At 42.6% G+C, this 22,740-nt stretch overlaps 1 protein-coding gene across 1 annotated transcript in view; it reads right to left on the bottom strand.

Moving 5' to 3' along the window:
- SDC2 (syndecan 2) overlaps positions 1–22,740 on the bottom strand; it is a 310,346-nt gene that overhangs the window by 50,160 nt on the left and 237,446 nt on the right. Inside the window, exon 3 of the mRNA XM_029591756.1 lies at positions 6,914–7,053. Within this exon, the coding sequence (XP_029447616.1) occupies positions 6,914–7,053 (140 nt within the window). The remainder of the gene's footprint in view (positions 1–6,913; positions 7,054–22,740) is intronic.

The raw sequence follows: 22,740 nt of genomic DNA, 5'->3' as shown, positions 1-22,740 counted from the left end.
ATTAAATAAATAAAATAAATTAATCTGTGACCATGCCTCGGAAATTTATCAGTATATATTGATATACTCTGATTTGTCAGGCAAGACATCGAGATCCATATTAAGCTGGCCATGTCTGGACAAAGTTACCCGGTCGGTATTTTCTGGATGACTATCTACTCAAATCTGCACTGGCTGAGAATCTGGTCTAAACTTACACAGACACAATTGTCTGTGTTACTTTAGACCTGCTATTGTAACATTTGTAGTCTGTGGGTTGCCCCAGAAGTGAGAGGCCTAGTCCCAGGATAGTCGAATTCAGGCCACTGACATCTGCCTAGGCAGCCATTTTACCTTCAGGTTGAGCCCTCCCAGTGCTGATGACCAGCAAAGTATAAGGAACGGGGTAGCCCCCCGACACAGACAAAAAGCAAAAGGCTGGACACAGAATAAGGAGCAGGAATTAACCAGAAATCCAGGAGGCCAAGAAAGACAACAAAAGGAGTGCTGGTCATAGTAGCTGAATGAAGAAATTGCCGAAATTGAAGTCTTCTGGAAACAGTAGCAGAGCCAAAGTATGAGACTAGAAGATAGGACCAAGTTCTAGCAACTGACTGCTGAGTACAGGCTGCCGGGAGGAAGTGAGGAACAAAGAGCTGGGAGTACCAGATAGATAGTTCCAGTGGCACTCGGGAATGAATCCTCACAGTAAATCCCCCCCTTTTTCAGGGACGCCATCCAAATATTTAGCAAGAAATTTCTGGTGCAGGATTGGGCTGGATGGGAATTTTGTTTTGGCAGACAAAATTAAATTCCCTGCTGCCCCGGAGTGAGAAGGATAAGGGTCTCTGCTAATCCTGAGGACCAATTCAAGGATACTGAGACTGAGAGACGCTGATCCACGTGGTTGAGGAATATCTCAGCAAGGTCCAAGGGAATCTGCTCCTGTGAGACTGATGATTAACGTGGACCAGGCCTGGGTTTAGGCGAAAAACCCCTGGTTAAGTGTCCAGGGTCAGCATAATAAAGGCAAAGTCTCAACTGTGCTTCCTACGATCTTTCTCCATCTGGGAAAGGTTGAGTATGAATGCAGCCTAGTTCCATAGGTTCCTCAGACAATGGGACAGGATTAGCTCACAGGATTCCTGCCCTCACACTGGTGGTTCTGATTGTCGTTCACGAATACGGGCATCCACGCTTAGGCATATGGAGATCAAATCATCCAATGCTAAAGGCAACTTTCGGCAGGTCAAGTCATCCTTGATCCGATCTGCCAATCCATTCAAGGAAGGCCGAAACAAGGGCCTCATTATTCCAGCCCGTCTCTGCCGCAACCGTGCGGAATTCCTCAAAGTACTGCCCCCCACAGTACCGACCCTTACTTAATACTGAGAAGGGAAGTAGAGGCTGAGATCACGCAGCCTGGGTCACAAAAAAATGTGTTTAAATGCCATGATGAAAGCGTCACAATTAGAGGTCATGGGATCCTATCTTTCCCCAGAGTGGGGAGGCCAAGGCCTCCCTTATCAGTAAGGATTTATTTTATTTATTTATTTATTGTTTTTGTTATACCGAGTTTCATGATAGGCATCACATCAACCCGGTTTACAAATAACAAGGAGTGTAAAGCATAACGTAACGTAAAAAACAATATTTTCAATAAGAACCTTGAACTTTAAATACAGTGAATCAGAAAAAGGGAGAGGGAAAGTTACAAAAAACAAGGAAAATAAACTTGGGATGGAAGGGGAGAAATTGAACAGCACAATATTTACATTTCAGCCTATTGATACATTAGAATAGCAAGAGAAAAAATAAGACTATGAAACGGTACATAGGTAATCAAATGAATAAATATGACAGTTGTGAATGGTAATAGTATGATAAATATTCAGCAGGAATTAGTGAGAGAGGGTTTTGAGGTTGGTTGATTCGTGTTTACATTCCATTATTGCATACGAGTTAGTGCTAGTGAGAGGAGGTTTTATTCAAGGCTTGGAAATGCTTTTTTGAAAAGCCAAGTTTTTAGTCTTTTCCTAAATGTTAAAGAGCATGGCTCTTGTCTCAAATCAGGTGGGATCGAGTTCCAGAGAGCTGGACCTGCTGATGAGAAGGCTCTGAGACTCAAGGATTTATGTTGGTAGTTTTGGCCTTTGGAATTTGGAGTGACTCTTTGTAGTGTTCCCTGATAGGCCTGGCGGAGGTGAATTTTTTAAGTGGTATTTGTAGGTCAAGTTGCGTGTGTTGGTTGATAGTTTTGTATATGATGTTAATGGTTTTGTACATGATTCTATAGTGGATCGGAAGCCAATGGAGGTTTTGAGAATAGGTGAAATGTGGTCAATTTTTCCTGGAATTTGTAAGGACTCTGGCTGCAGAGTTCTGAGCCATTTGTAAAGGTTTGGTGTAAGAAGCTGGGAGGCCTAATAGTAATGAGTTGCAATAATCTAGTTTGGAAAAGATTATTGCTTGCAAGATTGTTCTGAAGTCCTGAGTGTGAAACAGCGGTTTTATTCTTTTCAGGATATGTAATTTGTAGAAGCAATCTTTGGTGGTTGGTTAATGAATGTTTTGAGGTTGAGACGATGTCTAGGATGGCTCCTAAGTCTCTTACGTGGGTTGTTTGAAGGAGTGTGGGTGGTTTAGGAAGTGTGTTATTGTTTTCCGGTGATATGAGCAGGAATTCTGTTTTCGAAGCATTGAGTACAAGGTTTAGACTGTTGAGGAGAAGTTCATTTCTAATAGGCAACTGTCCCAGTATTCCATTGTTTTGAGATTGATTCTTTTATAGGGATTACGATCTGTACGTCGTCTGCAAAAAGGAAATGTTTCAGGCTTAATTTTGTTAGTAGTTGGCAGAGTGGTAGCAGGTAGACATTGAAAAGGGTGGGTGAAAGTGATGATCCTTGCGGCACTCCTCTATTAGAAGGGTGGTATTGGGATTCTTTATTATGAATTTTGACTCTGTATCCTCTGTTTTCTAGAAATGTTTTGAACCAGTTTAGTGTGGCACCTGTTAAACCAATGTTTGCCAGCTGTTTTAGAAGAAGGGCGTGGTTGACGGTGTCAAAGGCCGCCGAGAAGTCAAGGAGGATTAGAAAATATGCTTGGCCTTTATCAATACCAGAGAGTAGGTAGTCCATGAGTAAAATTAGTAGCGTTTCGGTGCTTGCGGCTTTGCGAAAACCATATTGGTTTGGGGACAGAATACTGTGGTCCTCTAGGTAGTTGGATAGTTGGGTGTTTACCAGTTTTTCCATGATTTTAGCTATAAATGGTAGGTTGGAAATAGGGCGGAAGTTGTTGGGATCACATGCATTTAGATTTGGTTTTTTTAGCAGTGGCTTGATTGAGGCAGTTTTTAGGTCATCTGGGTAGATGCCATGTGATAAGGAGCAGTTTATAATATCTGCTAGGGTTTTTGCTATTGTGTCCGGGATAAGAAGAAGCATTTTGGTAGGGATTTGATCAAATGGGTGTGATGACGGTTTCATTCTTTTTAATACATTTTGTATCTCTGTGATTGTGATGGGTTCAAAGGCATTAAGCTGGATGTCTTTATTTTGGGGAAGATATGTGTTATCTGGAGACGTAGTGTTTGGAATCAGCTGATTAAGGAGATCCGATATTTTTTTGTTAAAATGAAGAGCCAATTCGTCTGCTTTAGTCTGGGCTTGTTCGGGTGGTATAACTGGAGTGAAAGGTTTAGTGAGGCTGGAAACGAAGGCGAATAGAGCTTTTGAGTCAAAGCTGAGATGATGAACCTTTCGGGCATAGTAGTCTCTTTTGATTTTCAACGTGGTACTTTTGTAAAGATGGAGGATCGTTTGTAATCAGAGAGTGAGGCTGGTGAAGGGGCTTTGCGCCATTTTCTTTCTTTTTGCCGAAGTAATTGTTTGAGTTTTCGTAGTTCATCATTATACCAGGGTTGACGTTTGGATGTATTAGCAGACCTTGTTTTGGTTGTCAGTGGGCAGAGAGTGTTTGCTATAGATTTTGTTATTTTGGACCAGGATTGGAGGGCAGCGTTAGGGGTAGATACTTCAATGAGTGGTAGATCCGAGGTTAGAGCTTTACTTAGATGTTCCGAGTTGCAAGGTTTTCTGTATAGGAAAGAGGGTCTTGAGTTGAGTTTGGAGTCTGATCGAGGTAAGGAAAAACTGGTGGAGATTAGAGAATGATCTGACCATGGGACTTTTTTGCAATTTGGTTGTTTTGTAAGAGAAATACCAGTGTTTGTAAAGAGTAGATCGAGCGTGTGGCCTGCTTTGTGGGTGGGTTTATTGATTTGTTGTCTGAATCCCATCGCTGACAGTGCGGTGAGGAGGGCTTCACAGTTTGTAGAGAGGGGAACTTTGTCAACATGTAAATTGAAGTCACCCAGGATTATAGCAGGGGAGTCAAGATTGAGATGCAGAGTTATGGTTTCGATGATAGGAGAGGAGTCTGACTCTAGTAAGCCTGGCGGGGCGTAGACTAGCAGGATTTGGAGTTGTTCTGATTTGAACAATCCTAGTTCTAGTTTAGTTACTGTACTGATGGGGTGGTGTGAGAACCTTAAGGATTTTTTTTGCAGCTAGGAAGATACCCCCTCCTCTTTTTTTTTGTCTTGGGATGGAGAAGAAATCGTAAGTCTGCGTTGGTAATTGGTTAATGAGTGTGATGTCCGTGGATTTGAGCCATGTTTCTGTTATGGCGCAAACGTCTGGGGTTGTGTCCTGCAGTATGTCGTTGAGTATAAGAGTTTTGTTGGTGAGAGATTGGGCATTGAATAGGATTATGGTGAATAGGGTGAGGCCTAGTAACTGTTGTAGTGGGGGGAAATAATGATTGGGATGAGTGATTTGTAGGTGCGTGGTCGGTAGTACATTATTGTTCAGGTTGGATCGGTGCTGGATGAGTGCTACCGGAGCTTGGATGTGCTGCTAGAGACTGGATGTGTGCTTCTGTAGCCTGGATGAGTGCTGCTAGAGATTGGATGCGTGCCTCTGGAGACTGGATGCGTGCCGCAGGAGACTGGATGCGTGCCGCAGGAGACTGGATGAGTGCTGCTGGATGAGTGCCTCTGGAGACTGGATGAGTGCTGCTGGATGAGTGCTGCAGGAGACTGGATGAGTGCTGCTGGATGAGTGCTGCAGGAGACTGGATGAGTGCTGCTGGTTGAGTGCCTCTGGGGACTGGATGAGTGCTGCTGGAGATTGGATGAGTGCTGCTGGTTGAGTGCCTCTGGGGACTGGATGAGTGCTGCTGGATGAGTGCCGCAGGAGATTGGATGAGTGCCGCTGGAGACTGGATGGGTGGATGTGTGATCGCTGGATGGATGGATAAGGGTGGGTAATGGCTCTTGCTCTGGGACGCTCCAAGGAGCGCACTAAGGGGCAGGCCCCTTAGGTTGCGCTCCTTCGGGTGCGCGACGCCTGGTGCGCGACGCCCCAGGGAGTGTCTGCAATTTAAGGGCCTGAAAACAGTGCTGGGCTAGACGGCTGGGTTGGGGGTGGGAGCAGTATCACTCACCACGTGGTCCTGCTGCTTCTCTTTATTTTGCAGGTTTCTGAGCCCTCTTGTCTCTTTTTTTCTCTTAATTTCCCGGTTCACTGTTCACTGCTGGCTCACAGAAGGGAGGGGTGAGCGAGCGAGGATATTATGTATGGCACTGTGGATCGGAAAACTTTAGTTTTATAATGTAAATTAAAACTTAGAAATGTTTTGTCAGCATGCTTCAGGATTTTTGCCACAGCATCTACTCCTGAGCTGCTGCAGAAAACTGTAAAGCTCTGCCTTATACCTACTCCCTGCTGTGCAGCCTTAAGGATGTCATTTAGGGAAGGATGGGTGAGGGTGATAGTACGAACAGTGCCTAGGGATGGTAAAATCCTAAATCCGTCCTTTCCAGTCTGCTCAGTTCTCTCTCTAGCTCATCGAGACCCTCCTCGTTCCTCAGCCTCAACTCCCTCCAATTTACCCAGACCTCCCACCCAACCAAAAATTGACAACAGAGCCATCTGATATCACTTGTGTGAGATAATTAGCAGGTGGAAAATTGCCAATGTACTTGCTTAAGTCTGTCTCTCATAAAACACCAACTTACACGTGTAAACCTTGGCCCCACCCGGGAGCGCCTCTAGACTGCTTCTTTTTTTACGCATGTAGACGTGCACATGAAAGTGAAAATACGTGTGTATTTTAGATATTTATAAAATAGGGTTTGCGTGAGTGCAAGCTATTTGCACATACATATTCTAATTTGTATGCATGTAACTCTTAAAATTCCCTCTTCAGTATTTAGTATCTGCTGCAGTATCCCTTGTGATCCTAAAACTTGCTGATCCCTGTCTCTATTTGCAAACACAATGGAGATCCCAAATATTTATTTAATTAATACCATCCAAACTTCGGGCAGGGTACAAAGCAACATGCATACAAATATAAAACACAAAACAGACAATTTCTTTTAAGAAAATATGCAAAGAATAGCAGAATCACCACCCAAAATTTTGCACTAAAATTTATACAAAACATCCCCAACAGACCATACAGAAGTATGTGTACAGCACAGGGCTTGCCAACTCCGGTCTTCAAGAGCCACAAAAAGTTCTAGATTTCAGGATATCCACAATGAATTCTTAAAAGGAATTGTCATATCCACAATGAATATGCATGAGATAGATGCACATGTAGGTCATGCATTTTCATTGTGGATATCCTGAAAACCAGAGCTGCCTGTAACTTCTGAAGACTAGATTTGGCCACCACTAGTACAGCACCACTTAAAAATGACTGTAGGCAATACATAGGAAACAATGAGCTAGATCATTTAAATGGTTCGGTTTTTTTTCTTTTATAATGAAAGAACCATATCCTTTGCTGTGAAAATGGTGACTCAAGGCATTTAGATGAAAGCAATTACAAGATGAAAGAAAAGCAGCTGACAAACCTTTGTTTGCGCTGGTATCTTGGTTTGTGCTTTCAGGGATGTTGTCTCAGATGCTGGGACATCATTAGTTGGAGATATCTCTGAAAATATTTGAGTTGTTGCTACCAATATTTGGTCATTTTCATCTGTGGTGATGATTCCTGTTAGAATTACAAAACAAAATATAAAACTATGTTTGTGTATAAATGAAAGCATACATGAATTTAGCATATTCACCAATTTGAGGGCACTTGCATGAAGGATTATGGCAAAAAAGATCCTCTACTGTTACAAGCTACATTCACAATCACTCAGAAAGTCAGCAAGACACACTATGGATTTTTAGGGATGTGCAGAGGCAAAGTTTTCATTTTGATTTGTTTGTTAATTCATTTTGTATGTCACATCCATTTGCTTCATTAGTTTCAACCGAAAAAGCATTTTTGTTTGTTTATTCATTTCATTCATTTTTTTATGTTTCCCCTTAAAGTCAATGCTGGAAGAAATGCAGCTTATTTTGAGCTGAAAAACAGGGGGAGGTGGGGCTTTCCAATCAATTGTAAAGAAACTTGTGGGTAGACAACATCAGAAGGGGCAAAAGAACACAAGACTATGTCAAAGTGGCATGAACAACATCAAGGACCTTTAAGGGGGGGGGGGGGGGAAACATAAGAACATAAGAACATGCCATACTGGGTCAGACCAAGGGTCCATCAAGCCCAGCATCCTGTTTCCAACAGTGGCCAGTCCAGGCCATAAGAACCGGGCAAGTACCCAAAAACTAAGTCTATTCCATGTTACCGTTGCTAATGGCAGTGGCTATTCTCTAAGTGAACTAGTTCTGGCAGGAGGTCTTCCAAGGCACCGTCAGAGGAGCAAAGCAGCAGCAAGAGTGTCAGGAACACCCTACAGCTTCCAAAGAGGGCACCGATTACAATCACATGAACCCCCAAAAGCAGCACAAGAGGGCCAAAGTGGCACCAAGAATGGACTGAACATCTAAGGTACCATGAAGGGGGAAACAAAGCAGCAAAGGTGGCAGAAAAAACCCCCAAGAACAACAACCCAGCACTGACAGAGAGACAAAGCAGTACAAAGAGTGGAATGAAGACTCCCAAGACACCATGAGAGATACAAAGCAGACACCCACAGTGGCAAGAACATCCCACAGTGTACAGCCTGAAGTATGGCAGCCAAGCAGAATGACAGCAAGACCCCCAAGGTGTAAAGTCTGGAGTATAACTGCCAGGGTGAGTGACAGCAAGACCCCTCATAAGGAGAATGGCAGCAAAACCCCCTAGGGTGACACATCAGGGGCTTGGAAGCTAGGCAGAGTGGCAGCAAGACCTCCAAGGTGCTTTCACAGTCATCTTGCCACTTGCATGGAAATTCTGGAAAGCTCAGCAAAGGCAGATTGCTTTCCAAAAAAAGATCAATCTTTCCATCAGCTCTGGTGGCAGCCTTGAATGATGAGGGCTCATGATGTCCCCCTGCTATTGAGATGACATATTCATTGGGTACACTAGTTGAAGGGTAGAAAAGATAATGCTGAGTTATCTTGGTCAGGTTTGGCCAAACTGCAGACTTGTGTGCCCAAATTGTCAGCATATTTGTGTCCATGCCCTCGATGGGCTCTGTTAAATACCATGTCACAGACATTTCCACTGGAGTCTCCTTTGCAGAGCTGGGGCAAGGGTCTCTCTTGCCAGCTGCTTTAGCTATGGCCTGTGTCAGGAGAGGGAGTTCTGTCGGGGCAACATGGCTATGGCATATTGAGGTAAAGGATGAAGTAGTAGCTGACAGGGCGTTGTTTATGCTTGCACTACTCTCTGAGGTGGGCACTCTTTCCTGCACTACAACCCACTGTGCCTCTGCTTCTGGTATTCCTGTTCACTCACTCTAGCTACCATTATCTTCTTCATGTTTATGAGATGCTGGGACTGGAGGGCAAGACTCCCTTTCATCAATGGATTACAAACTGGCAAGCATGTAAGTATTGTTTTCTGTCAAAGGTTTCAGTCTCACTTACATCTACTACTGCAAGGAGTCCAAAAACTGCACCACCTCTGCTTCCATTCCCTCTTGTTTAAAGAAATCCTCTAACATTTCCCTCCAGAATATTTCCTATGGGTACGACCCTGCCCAAGATGGTGCTTCTGTAACACAGATTCTCCTGGCCTCCTTGAAGGGCTTCAAGATTTGTATCAGCTGACTCATCACTACTCAATCATGGTTTCCCAGGGGGCGATCCACACCTATTTCTGTTTTCAGAGAACAGATCATGAAGGTGTGTCTGCTGCTCCACTAACCTCTGCAGCATCCTATAGGTGGAGTTCCAGCAGGTGACAACATATGGAATCAGATGTTTGTAAGGCATCCCAAATTCTTCCTGCTTCTCACGGAGAAGCTGCCTACCCTTCATGTTTTGTGAAAATGCCCTGCTATTTTCCAACACCTCTCTATAAGATCCTTCAGGACTGGAATGCCATTTTCCTTGCGTCCCAGCCCCAGGGCATCCCTCACTACTAGATGCAACAAGTGTGCAAAGAAATTGATTTCCTGATAGCCCCCCATCAAATATACACCACTGTCTTTCACAAAAAAAAAAAAAAAAACCTGGACAAAAATTCTTGCCTCCCTGGTCTAGCTGCCAATCCTCCAGCATCTTTCTTATGGCTGATAGGATATTGCAAAATGTATGGCTGCAATCCATCACCTGGGCATGCAGCATAGACCACCTACACTCTGATGCTTGATTCCTGCTAGACCTGTTGACTGCCCCTGCCAGGGAGAGGTAAGCTTGCATAGTGTTCGCGCTGGTCCAGATGTTGCTGGTGAAATACATGCTACTCCTCTCTGCCTTAACCAGCTGAACCTGCATGCAACTATAGTACTAGTTGTACAGGGTGAGGATAACCTGCCAACTAAATATAGTCCTGCAGGGCACTTGGTAATTTGGGGCTAACAGATGCAGCAGACACTTAAAGCCCACAACCTCCATTATCTACAGGGGCTGCTCATCCAGGGCAATCATTGCCCCAGTGCACCTCATTACTACTTTGGATGCTTCCTGCCTCTTGCCATGGTAGAGTGATAGAGATAGAGAACAGTTTCTCTATGGTGGGATGCCACTGCAGACACATAGCAGAAGGCTGCTGGCCTGCCACGTGACTGGTGGAAGGGACCATGGGATTACCTTGGTGAAACATTGTCACCTTTTCAATCCCGTTCCTATCGATTTTGCTTTGAGTGGTAGAGAGATTCTCAGGCTAGGACTACTTCCCTCACCTGAAGCCAATGCTAGTGGGTGCTGCTTCTGCAGGTGATGCTGCAAACCAACATTTGTCAGATGCACCAGGCCTTGACTGATGGCATTACTGCAGTGAATACACTCAGAAGAACATGGGACCTCCCTCACTTTAAAGTGGTTCCAGACCAGGGATGTCTTGCACAATCTCTTCTCTGCATCCTTAGGGACTGATGTTGGCACTGGAGTTGGGGAAAAGGCCAGAGGCCTTGCTCACTCTCTCTATGTGCACAGTCTGTTTTCCCTGGGTGTTGCTCTCGACATCGTTAGTATCATCTATTTCCCCCATCACCTCACTGGAGGCTAAGATGCTATTGACTAAACCTCCCAAATTTTCTTTAGCTATTAGCTCTTCAATATCTTTTGATTCAGGCGATCCCAGATATTCCTCTGAATAAGTTGTTGAAAAATATTGCCTCTATTACCTCAGAAACTATAATTATGGAGGAGTGCGCTGCTGGCTTTGGGCATTGCACTTCTGCTGCCCCGGTCCTTGCCCCTGCTCTGTTAACACCAACTTCTAATGGCTCTTGCACCTTTTGCCCTGCTTCAAAGCAAGATGAAGAGGAACAGGTGGTGGGTGGCACATTCTCTCAATTTCAATTTCTTCTGGCTTGAGCTGGCTTTAACACCTGGCTTTCTATGACTAAAAAGTATTTTATTTTAATTATGCAGAGTAGTTAAATCTCAAGCGGACTGTGATACATTGCAGGAGGACCTTGTGAGACTGGAAGATTGGACTTACAAATGGCAGATGAAATTTGATGTGGACAAGTGAAAGGTGACATATATAGGGAAAAATAACCCTTGCTGTAGTTACACGATGTTAGGTTCCATCTTAGATGTTACCACCCAGGAACGAGATCTAGGCATCATAGTGGATAATACATTGAAATTGTCGGCTTAGTGTGCTGTGGCAGTCAAAAAGCAATCAGAATATTAGGAATTATTAAGAAGGGAATGGAAATAAAACGATGGATGTCATAATGCCTCTGTCATGTTCCATGGTGAGACCGCTGCTTAAATATTGTATGTAATTCTGGTCCCCACATCTCAGAAAGATATAGTTGCACTAAAGAAAGTACAGAGAAGGGTGTCCAAAATAAGAGGCATGGAACAGCTCCCCTATGAGGAAAGGGTAAAGAGGTTAGGGCTGTTAAGTTTCAAGAAGAGACAGCTGAGGAGGGATATGATAGATATCTACAAAACCATAGAAACATAGAAACATAGAAATGACGGCAGAAGAAGACCGAATGGCCCATCCAGTCTGCCCAGCAAGCTTTACACATTTTTTCTCTCATACTTAACCAGAAATGGACTTGAACAGGTTAATGTAAATCAGTTATTTACTCTCTCAGATGATAGATGGACTAGAGGGCTCTCTCTGAAGTTAGCAAGTAGCTCATTTAAAACAAATTGGAGAAAATTCTTTTTCACTCAATGCATAAACTCTGGAATTCATTGCCAGAGGATGTGGTTAGGGAAGCTGGTATAAGTGGGTTTAAAAAAAGGTTTGGATAAGTTCCTAGAGGAGAAGACCATAAACTGCTATTAATCAATAAGGAATAGTAGCTTGGAATCTATTTAATGTTTGGGTACTTGCCAGGTACTTGTGACTTTGATTGGCCAATGTTGGACACAAGATGCTGGGCTTGATGGATCCTTGGTCTGACCCAATATGGCATATATCTTATGTTCCCTTTTTTCTCACTGCATTTAGTACTGCTTGTACTTCTCACAGATTAGTTTGACTCTGCAGCAATACCCAATCCTCTCCTCCTCTCCTTTCCTCACATGATGGAATTTGAAGTGCCTACTGGGGGTTTTGATATCAGAATAGAATTTATTGATACTTTACCAGCACTCACAGTACCTCTTTAGCACTGAATGAGTGTATCTGTTACATACAAAGTTCACAGACTGAGTTCACATAAGTGCTTAGCAAGTACTGCCAACTTGCTAAACAGAGTTAGCAGCTTGCTAGTGCACAAACTCAGTTTCTGCTTTTCTAGGGCTATCCCTCACACTGTGTGCAAAAATGTCTCTGTCACACACATATAGACACATATACAGTGTATGTATGTATGTTTTTTTCATTTTTTTTATATACTGCATTCTAAAATGAAGTAGGTAAAAGCTGACTTCTTTTGCACACACATAAAAACTATTAAAAACAGAACCAAGAAGGCTTGCAATGTTGTACTTCTCTTTACTACAATCTATCTGCAATTAACCTGAGAGCACTACTCTGTACTGTGTCAGACACAATAAGTCAGTCTTCACTGGTACTGCCCAGTGAATAGACAAAGCAGTGCTACTGTCACAGTGAATGAGTGCACTGACTGTAACTGCAGCACTGAAGTTCAGAAAAAGCCCTATGCCGGTGCCAATAGCTATTAAGGTTTTTTTTAAAACTCCAAGAGCTTTTGAAAACACATCTTTCCTCTACACCATCCAATAGTACAAATGTAGTTTCTTTGCAAATGCTCAAATCTTTCAGTGGGAGGATACCAGCGTCAGTTGATACAGAAGGCAGCTATAAGCTAGTTATAAAGATGCTTCTCCATGATTTGCCCTCTGTCAGGTCTCCTTGCCTATGTCTCCCACCTCAGCTCCAATGAGACTGCTATATCACACAGGCAAGAACTGGTTGTTATAGTTACAAATTAGAATCTCCCTTAACCTGCTTGCTCACTACAGCCATAGACTTGAATGTGCCATAAACTTGAATAGGAAACAAACAATGAAACACAAATTTTCATTTAAATTCGTAAGCACCCTCCATTTGTTTCAGGGGTCCATGAATGAAAGTCTCATTCATTGCATTTTACTCATTTGTTTCAAATGAATACACATCTCTAGATTACATGGTTTAGGGCACTAATATTTGGGGTAGATTTTAAAAGGTAGATCAAGCTACCCGGCACGTACACATGAACGCCCGACTTTATAACATGCGCGCGCATATTATAAAATTGGGGGTCGGCGTGCGTAAGGGGGTGCACAATTGTGCACCCTGCACGTGCCGATGCCCGCGGCCTTCACCCGTTCCTTCCCAGGCCACTCCGATTTCGGAGGGGCCTCAAAGGGAACTTCCTAACCCCCTAATCTAACCTATCCCCATCCTAAACTGGCACACTATCTCCCAGCACAGCAGCAAATGGCTGTTGTGCCGGGAGCCTCTGACTCTGCCCCCCAGGACTGCCCCGCCCCCTCCCCGCCCCTTTTTCGAAACCCCAGGACTTAGACGCGTCCTGGGGCTTTAGGCCCGACGCCCATAGGGCTTTGAAAGTCTGGTCCTTTGTGTGTATGCAAGGGTAATCATCATGTAGAAGCATTTATATCAGCAATTATAAAAACTTGTAGTAGCCAGATATGGGCAAGCCAAAATTTAAGCTAAATCTTGATATCTCCTCAATTTGGTTTACAGTATGCAATGCCAGCAGGAGGCAAACTCGAGCGGGATCCAGGGGTGTATGGTTTCAGGTTCGGAAGTCATTCTTTGAACTTGGGGATTGGTGAGCAAGGGGTCTGGAAAGAGATTTTTTATTTCTTTTAACTTCAAGTGGTGTGGGTGGGGCCTGAAGCCCCTTCTTTGAACTTGGGGTAGGTGGGGAATTGGGGGGCAGTTCAGGGCTCAGAGACCCACCTTTGAACTTTGGGAGATGTAGAGGTGGAAAGGAGGGGCACAGAATCCCATATTAATATGGCCCATGTAAGTCTGCTAAGTTAACTACAATGTATGTCCTGAGGTCTAGATGACTTTGTAGTATTATGTGGACTGCATTCAGTCTCACAGGCATCATAGCTGGTTAGCACATCTAGTGCTAATCGCAAATTAAGCTGTTTAAATATATTTTTGGGATTAATTTTTATGTGCGTTAGTACTGTCATTAGAGAATCAGCATTAACACTAATACATATACAAACAGCATGGGTGTTATTAATGCTAACATCCCTTTATCTCCCATTGCCTCAGGTAACTACTTAGACTGCAAGATCTCTGGGTCAGGCACTCATTGTACCAGTATGTAATTTGTTGTAATAAGAAATGGTAAGTACAAATGTTATTACAAAACAAGTAAGCAAATCAAACTAAGATATATTTAGAGTTTTTTCTCTAGTATCTGTTAATTACATCACACTGTATGTGTAGGGCACATGCCATGATATCTTATGTAGCAAAAGTTGTATGTAGCATCTTTTAAAAACTGCACATTATGTGGCAACTGAAGCCATATTTGGCCCTAGATGATTTCCAGACTATAATTCATGCAACAATAATCAATGGGCTAAATTATTGTAATTCAGGTTTTTTGGGTCTTCCTGCTTCTAAAATGCAAGCATTTCAGATAGTTCAAAACACAGAAGCATGTATGGTTTTTTGTGCATCCAGGTATCAAGATGTCATACCAATTTCACAATCATCACATTGGCTTCTGGTAGTGTGGCGTGTGAAACTTAAGATCTTACTTTTAGTTTTCAAGGTTATACACTCTTTGGTTCCAATATGCATGAATGCATCCTTGAAGATTTATACACCCACACGCCTTTAAAGATCTCAAGGAAGAAATTTGTTAGAAATACAATCTATAAATCAATTTGTGTAAGATAAGAGAAGGTACATTTCTAGTTGTGGGACCAGCACTGTGAAATACCCTACCCAATATTCTAAGAGCTGTATAAAATTATTCAGGAAAAATGTTATTTAAACAAGTTTTTGGTGGGTAGCTATGTATTATGGTAATATCTCACCCTACATACATACATGGCTTTATTAAGGCAGCTATTTAAATTGTATTATTTTTATTTATACATTTTAATTTTATTTAATTTTTAATTTACTTGATTTCATTATTTAATTGGTTTCGAGATATATGATTATGAATTGTCAGTTGTTTTATTTTAGCAGTGTTAATTGTTATAATTTAGTATGTATTTTCAATTGTATATTGCCTAGGAAAATTGGTATGTAAGTTATAAATGTATAAATAAACTTGTGGCAAATTTGCATAATTTTACATAAAGATTCACACCTGATTATGCAAAAAAAAAATGTTTGTTGAAATACATTCATGTTTGTTTTTAAACAATGTTTAGACTATATACAAATACATTTTCCAAGTACAAACATCAACTATTTATCAAGTAATGACATATGTTGCAAACTTTTAACTGTGAAATGTCTCTTATTTTAAATTGAAATATAGTGCAACCATCATTTTTATATTTTCTTGAGAAAGTTCTTGTCATCTTTCTGAATATGAACTTGCCTTTAGTATCTGCATTTTGTCACTGAAAAACATGTGCACGTAAGACATAGTAAGACACAAAAAGGGGTTGAATTAACACAAGTTTGAAGCTTGTCACCAGTAACACTAGTCATCAAGGTTTCAATGAATTGAAATTAATGCCCTCTCTGCCAGCTGTGAGATAAAACACATCCAGGTCTTTCTAGCTGGTGCAAGAACTTTGTATAACGATGACATTTTTCTAAAGATGCATCACTCCATTCAGAAATGATATCGAAATTATCTTTAGTTTGATTTAAGAGATCTTTGAGGGATTAAACATTCTGACTGCTTTCTCTGTCTACTCCAACTTCAACTCTCCCATCCTGATCACTTCAGGACAGAAGGAAGAGGAAGGAGGGAACAACAGAAGGAGAGGGTTCCCTGCAGGCTGTTTGGAAAGAGTCTGGAGCAGGAGGAGAGAGAGAAAGAGCTGTGACTGAAAGCAAGCAAGCACCTTGTAGCTTTCTTCAAAATATTGAAGAGTTGGAAAAACTTCAAGAACGTCTATTCTGTGGCAGGTTGTCAATTATGCAGTATCAAACTAATTATGGTGGATTTTTCCATGGCCACATAATCATGGGAGCCTAGGGGAACTATGTACAGTAGAGGAATGTACCATCTTTGTAACAGCACCCCCACCAGAGGCTGCTGCATTAATTTATTTCTGCTTGCATAAAAGCAATTGAATCCCTAGTGTCTGTGTGGATTTTTAGTTTGGATTTAGAGAGAGAAGGAGCTATTCTTTTCAGTTCTCTTAAGTTTGTAAAGGCCCAAAGACTTGGCTGAAGATTAATTTCCAGCTCATACTCACTGGTTGGTAATGCACCTCTAGTGATCTGTTCTGTGTGATTTTTATTTGGGAGTAAGGTTTTTATCAACCTCTCCTACTCAGAGAAATAAAGAAGCAGCAGCTTTCTTGGTCATCTTGGCATCCCTTAGCCCAAAGAATCCCATTGCTAATCCTGCAATTGGTGGAGGAGGAAGGAATTCTAGGAGTGAGGAGAATTTGTGTTAGTATAAGGCTGCGTAGCAGCCAAAATCCTATCTTCAGGATACCTCCCTGCCAGCAGAGGCCCTCAGTATGCCTCATCACTAGTCTTGACAAGCTCCTCTTCACTGTCCTTGCCATGCCCAAGTTCCAGCCTTATGTAACCCTGTCTTGCCAGAAGCTCCTTGTCTTCTCATGTTGTCACTCCTAGCTCTATGACCAGACCCCTCTTCTTGCTTTGTGACCTACATACCTTCTAGCTTTGTCTTTCCATGTGGCCTTGAGGCTCTTGGGCCTATCTTGCCTTGTTCTCTATCTTGAGGCCTCTGGCCTATTCCCACTTTTATCCAGTCTTTGGGCCTTTGAACTTATTCTGTTTCAAGTCTTGCTGCCTTCGGGCTTCTGTGTTCTTTGTTTCCCTTGTCTGCCTTGTTTGGTCTTGTCCCATCTGTTCTAGTGTCCAGTTCTGCCTGTTCCAGAGTCCTGTCCTTACCTTGTCTCACCTTTGTCTTATCTAGTTCCAGGTCCTGCCAGCCTCATCCTGCCTAGCAAGCCTGCCTGTCTTGTCCTGTCTACCTTGCCAGCGTGCCTTGCCCTACCTGCCACCCCTGCCTTATCTTCAGCCTTGTCTGTCCATCCTTGCCTGCCCAGCCTTCAGCCTTGCTTAGTCAAGTTCCTGCTTGTGTGGACTCACTACTATGATGAACTGCCACCACAGAGACCTACTGGCCCCCAGAACCCAAGGGTTCAACCTGTGCGGAAGGGGGCTGGCTAGGCAGAAGACTGGCCCTTGTCTTGTCCAGAGTCCTGCAGTCCTGTGCCACTCCCCAGGTGTGTTTCCTGGACTCCTGGGCCCATGACATCTGACCTACCACTTTGGATGCTCAGCCAAGGAGGTGTCCTCAGGATACACTAGAGATAGAGAGAAGAAAATTTGAGTGTTCAAGATCAAGAAGTGAATCCCACGTATTGTGAAGAGGAAACCAAATTGTGAGAGAAGAGCCCATGTTTATAGTTATACCCAAAAAGGTTTCACATTCTATCTGAAGATAAAGCAAAGACCCTGAGGGAGAGATTATGGGACCACCTATTTACAATTTTAAATTCCTTTATATTTATCTTTATTAAAATTTCTTAATCGCCTAAAAAATGCCAAGTGATATACATAGTAAAACATACAAAATAGAAATAAAAATATAATAGCATACGAATATACAAACAAAGTCAAAACAATATTACAACATAAAAAATGTCAACCAACCTGATGGAGTTATAATAAAAGAAATAGATAAATAAAAGCAACAGAGTACATTACAACCAAACCAGCTTGATAAAAAACCTGAAACTCAGCAAAAAGTCTGTTTGAACAAACAGGTCTTAAGCATTGACTTAAAGGTCCAGTTGCCTGATTTCTTCTGGTAATGTTGGAGTAGCAACAGATAAAGCACATTCTCTAGTTACAAACAAGCCTGACAGGCTGAAGGTTTGACCAGTAATCCTCTTTGTTGTGATCTCAACACCTATGTCAGGCAATAGAGTCTAACTAAGACATTTGTCCAAGGGGATTTATCAGATGAGATCAGCTTAAAAGTCAGCACTGCAGTTTTGTATTGTACCCATTGTACAATTGGTAACCAATGTAAATTAGCTAAAACAGAAGTAATATGATCTCTACGCTTGCTTCCAGTAATAAGCCTAGCGACAAAGTTTTGTAACAATTGGATTGGTCTTAAAGAACAAGATGGCAAACATAGATAAATGACGTTATAATAATCTAGCAATGTAAGAATAGAAGCTTGAACCACTGTGCAAAAATCAGCATCCTCTAAAATGTGTTTCAGGCCATAACTCTCAATTTAAAAAAACCCAGATCGAATAACAGATTTTATATGATGCTGGAAAGAGAGATGGGAGTCAATCCCAACTTCTAAATTCCTGATGCTGGAATAAAAGGGAAAAATAAGACCATCAAGGGTAATAGATGAAAAACTCAATTTCAATGGGAATTTTTGCAATAAATCCCATTTAGCCATATTAAGTTACTATTACTATCTGAAGATTTTTATCAAATGCCATATGATTTCCTGTTTGAACTATTTCTTCAGCAAAGTTTATGATGGAATACCACTACAGTGTCCAGAATCTTTATTAGCACTTTGAAGAAGACTGTGCATTTAATGCCCAGGACCTAAGATATTTATTCTCACCCCTCTATGAAGAATGCTCCTCTGAGGGCTAAAAGAGATGAAGCAGTATGATTACAGACTTACATCCGGTACTGAGTATTAGCCCATGATTTCCTGAAGATCACTCAAGTTGGGGTTAACTGTATTAGCATGCTGAGGCTATACAGATAGTTGATATACATTCCTAATGTAATGGGGCCTAAAATTGCCTTTGTTTAAAAAAAAAAACAAAAAACATACATCTCATCACAGTTATTATTCAAAAACTATTTTTGCAATATCCACAGTGTTGAATGCACATACATATCGTGTATCTAAAAATATAGTTCTGCCTTTCTTAAAAAGGCCATCAGCCTTTAAAATCACATCAGCAGATAGTATATTCTCCAGAAACTCGCTTTAGAAAAAAAAAGGGGAGGGGGGTTACTAGTTTGTTAATAATACATGAGAAAGAGGACATCTGTTGGGTAGTTAGAGATCAGCACGATAGATCTTAAGAGGATAAGATGTTCCTCATTAGTCACTAATAACAGCAAATGTCCATGTCAGAAGGCCATTGCAAAAACAGATGGAACTGTTTATATCTTGTCAGGCTTTTTTCTGAACTGCTGGCTATGGATGCAACTGTTTGCACTAGCTGATACCTCCAGGGTAATTTGAGCTCATTAGTTGCCCCCTCCTAATTTCCCCTTATTTAATAGCCCCTCTCCTAACCCTAATTCCCCAAATCTCCACCCCAGATAGCAAGCTCAGATGAATCAGTTAGCTCTTGCCAGCCCCCAAGGGCTGGAGGGAAGTCTCCTCTGTGACTATCTTTCAGTGCAACTCTAAAAGGGCCATCACAGTTGTGCTAGGCATCTTTCCTCCTCCTCTATGCCCGGGCAGGTGAACTCCACAGCACAAGCGAGCTTAGCTGTTTTTTTTTTTTTCCAGACAGCAGACTCCAATACAGTCTGGTGTGCTGCCGCAGTATGCAGCACTACTACCTGAGCCCCGATGTTGTCCTGAAGTCACTCGCTTGCAAAACACAAAAGTAACCAAATTATTTGGGCCCTTCTTATAAAAATTAACTTCAATATTTTTTTTATTCCACAAGGAAAGAACGCGTTTCTAGCATTTTTCAAACAAAAATATCCAGGAGTATGAAACAATACATGAGTAGTCATGGCTGAGTGGTTGAAGCAATAGACTAGAAATCCATTGGAGCCTCACTGTACAGGTTCAAATGCCACCAGTTATAGTTTTGGACTGGAGGAGCAGCCCAGGCCTTAATGTGTTGGGGGAATGGCCTGGAATTCAGTTCCACCATTTCTTTTCAGACCCAAGAGGTAGAGCAGCAGGGGTTCTGCTCAGTCCCCTCTCCTTCAAGCTGCCTGCCGGGAAGAGGAGAAAAGGTGAGACTGGAGCAGGCAGAGCCCCCCTTCCCTTCATCTTCTAGAGGGAACGGTAGGAAAAGGGGTGGTACTGAAGCTGATGCTGCAGAACAAAAAACAGAAACAAAAAGGGGTTGGATTAGCAAAGGTTTGAAACTTGTATGCAACAGTGCCAGCAGTCAAGGCTTCAGCGCTGGCCCCAATAAGCACTAGAGCACCCAAATTTCAAACCTCTGCTAATTTAACCCCTTTTTGTATCTGCTACCCAGGGCTTAATTACTGGCAGAACTCAGAATGGCATTTTGCTACCTTTTTTCCCCAAGACTCAGGGAGACAAAGCAGAGCTGGTGATATAAATCAGTTCCAGCTCCTTCATGGAAACAGAGCTGAACTGATGATGGAAACTAGTTCCAGCTCCTTGCAGCAGGGCTGGGGCAAGAATATTTGGGGCCCTTGATGAATCTTCGGTCAAGAACTCTCCTCCACCAACTTACCTCCAGCCCAGCGCTCCTTTACATAAGAACATAAGAAATGCCATACTGGGTCAGACCAAGGGTCCATCAAGCCCAGCATCCTGTTTCCAGCAGTGGCCAATCCAAGACACAAGTACCTGGCAAATACCCAAACATTAGATAGATAACAAGCTACTATTGCTTATTAACAACTATAATAGCAGTTTATGGATTTAACCTCTAGGAACTTATCCAAATCTTTTTTAAACCCAGTTACACTAACTGCCATAGCAGCATCCTCTGGCAATGAATTCCAGAGTTTAACTATGCACTGAGTGAAAAAGAATTTTCTTTGATTTGTTTTAAATGAGCTACTTGCTAACTTCATGGAGTGCCCCCTAGTCCTTCTATTATCTGAGAGAGTAAATAACCGATTTACATTAACTTCTTCAAGCCCTTTCATGATTTTGTAGACTTCTATCATATCCCCCCCCCCCCCTTCCTCAGTCATCTCTTCTCCAAATTGAACAGCCCTAACTTCTTTAGCCTTTCCTTATAGGGCAGCCGTTCCATCCCCCATATTTTTAGTCTTCCTTCTCTGCACTTTCTCCAGTGCAGCTATATCCTTTTTGAGATGGGGAGACCAGAATTGCACACAATATTCAAGTTGTGGTCTAACCATGGAGCAATACAGAGGCATTATGATATCCTCCATTTTATTTTCCATTCCCTTCCTAATAATTCCTAACATTCTGCTTGCAGATATATGCTTCAATTCTTGCAGAGCAAGAATTGAAGTATATATCATCACTCTTCATATAAGGCCACCAGTAGTGGAGTTGAAGCAAATCAAAGGTTCCTGCCACTCCAGGATGTCCCATAACCCAAGAGTCATCAGCCCATTTTAAAACTGTCTCACGCAGTCTAGAGGGTATTACTGTCTTCCCAGAAGGAACTGGTATCACAGCAGCTAGGAGTATTTTTGCAGGTTTGATGATATGTCTAGGAGCTTCCATCAGGTCCTCGGTCTGAAAGGAGTGGACAGCACATCTACTCATTGATTATTAGATGCCAGGCAGTACTGTAGTTCAAAATCGAGGTAGACGAAGAAGAGGGACCAGCAAGCCTGTCTGGGGTTAAGCTGCTGGGCTTGATGTAGGTACTCTAGATACTTATGATCCATATATATATGGTGACACAATATTAGGCCCCTTAAAGAAGATGGTGCCATCTTCTAAGGTCAATTTCACAGCTAAGATTTCCTGGTCTCCAATACTATAGTTGCATTCTATGGATGAAAACTTCTTAGGGAAGAAGGAACATGGAAGGAGGGTACTTTCATTACTGTGCTGGATGAGGATAGCCCCTACCCCAAGGGTAGAGGCATCTACTTCTGGATTGAAGGGCCATGATGGGTCTGGGTGGAGCAGGCAAGGCCCCTAGGCAAAGGCAGTCTTTAGCTCCTGGAAGACCTTGAGGATCTCTGGTCTTCCAAGAGCTAAGAGTGAAGAGAGGTGCTACCAAGGTAGAATACCTGGGGCTAAACTGGCGATAACAATTGGCAAAACCCAGGAACCTTTGTACAGCTCTGAGTCCGACAAGACGGGGCCACTCTAGGGGTGAAATTAGTTCAACCTGTGGGAATGGGCCTTGCAGGTTCTCATCGCCAGCAGACGGATCCTGGCACGACAAACACTGGTGCAAGGCTTCAACTATATCAGTCATCATTCCCCTCAGGTTGAGCCTTTGGGTGCTGGGGCCAGGAGGACTTAGGTGAGGGTCTCTAGGATTAGGCGAGGAAATGGAGGCTAGGTCCAAGCAGGGGTCAGTACTAGGAATCCATCCAAGGGGGTAGGAGGACAGGTAAGCAGAACAAGATCAGGATGAGCAGAGAAGGGAGGACCAGGCTGTAATGATGAGGCAGGAACAGGCTGCTAATATGTTCTACAAATGTAGGTGGACCAGTTGCTGAAGCATCGGGAGAATATCTGGTCTTAAATAGAAGGCTGATGATGTCATCTAAGGGCGTTGCGAGGGTTTTCCTGCCACAGGCCCTTTAAAAGTGTGAATGTCAGCGCGTACTAGGGAAGACTGGCAGTGTGTTGTGGCGCCAGCTGTGATGGTGGCATCCCGCTATGAGAGGAGGGAAGCCACAGGATCGCAACAATTTGTAAGGAAGTGTGAGCTCTTTGCTGTAACAAATTGTTCAATAATTTTTGAGTCTCACACTCTCGTCTCGTTATCTTTG

Source organism: Rhinatrema bivittatum, chromosome 2 (assembly GCF_901001135.1).
Source record: "Rhinatrema bivittatum chromosome 2, aRhiBiv1.1, whole genome shotgun sequence".
Classification (NCBI taxonomy): domain Eukaryota; kingdom Metazoa; phylum Chordata; class Amphibia; order Gymnophiona; family Rhinatrematidae; genus Rhinatrema; species Rhinatrema bivittatum.
Note: the sequence above shows the minus strand (reverse complement) of the source record. Positions and strands in the feature narration are given on the sequence as shown.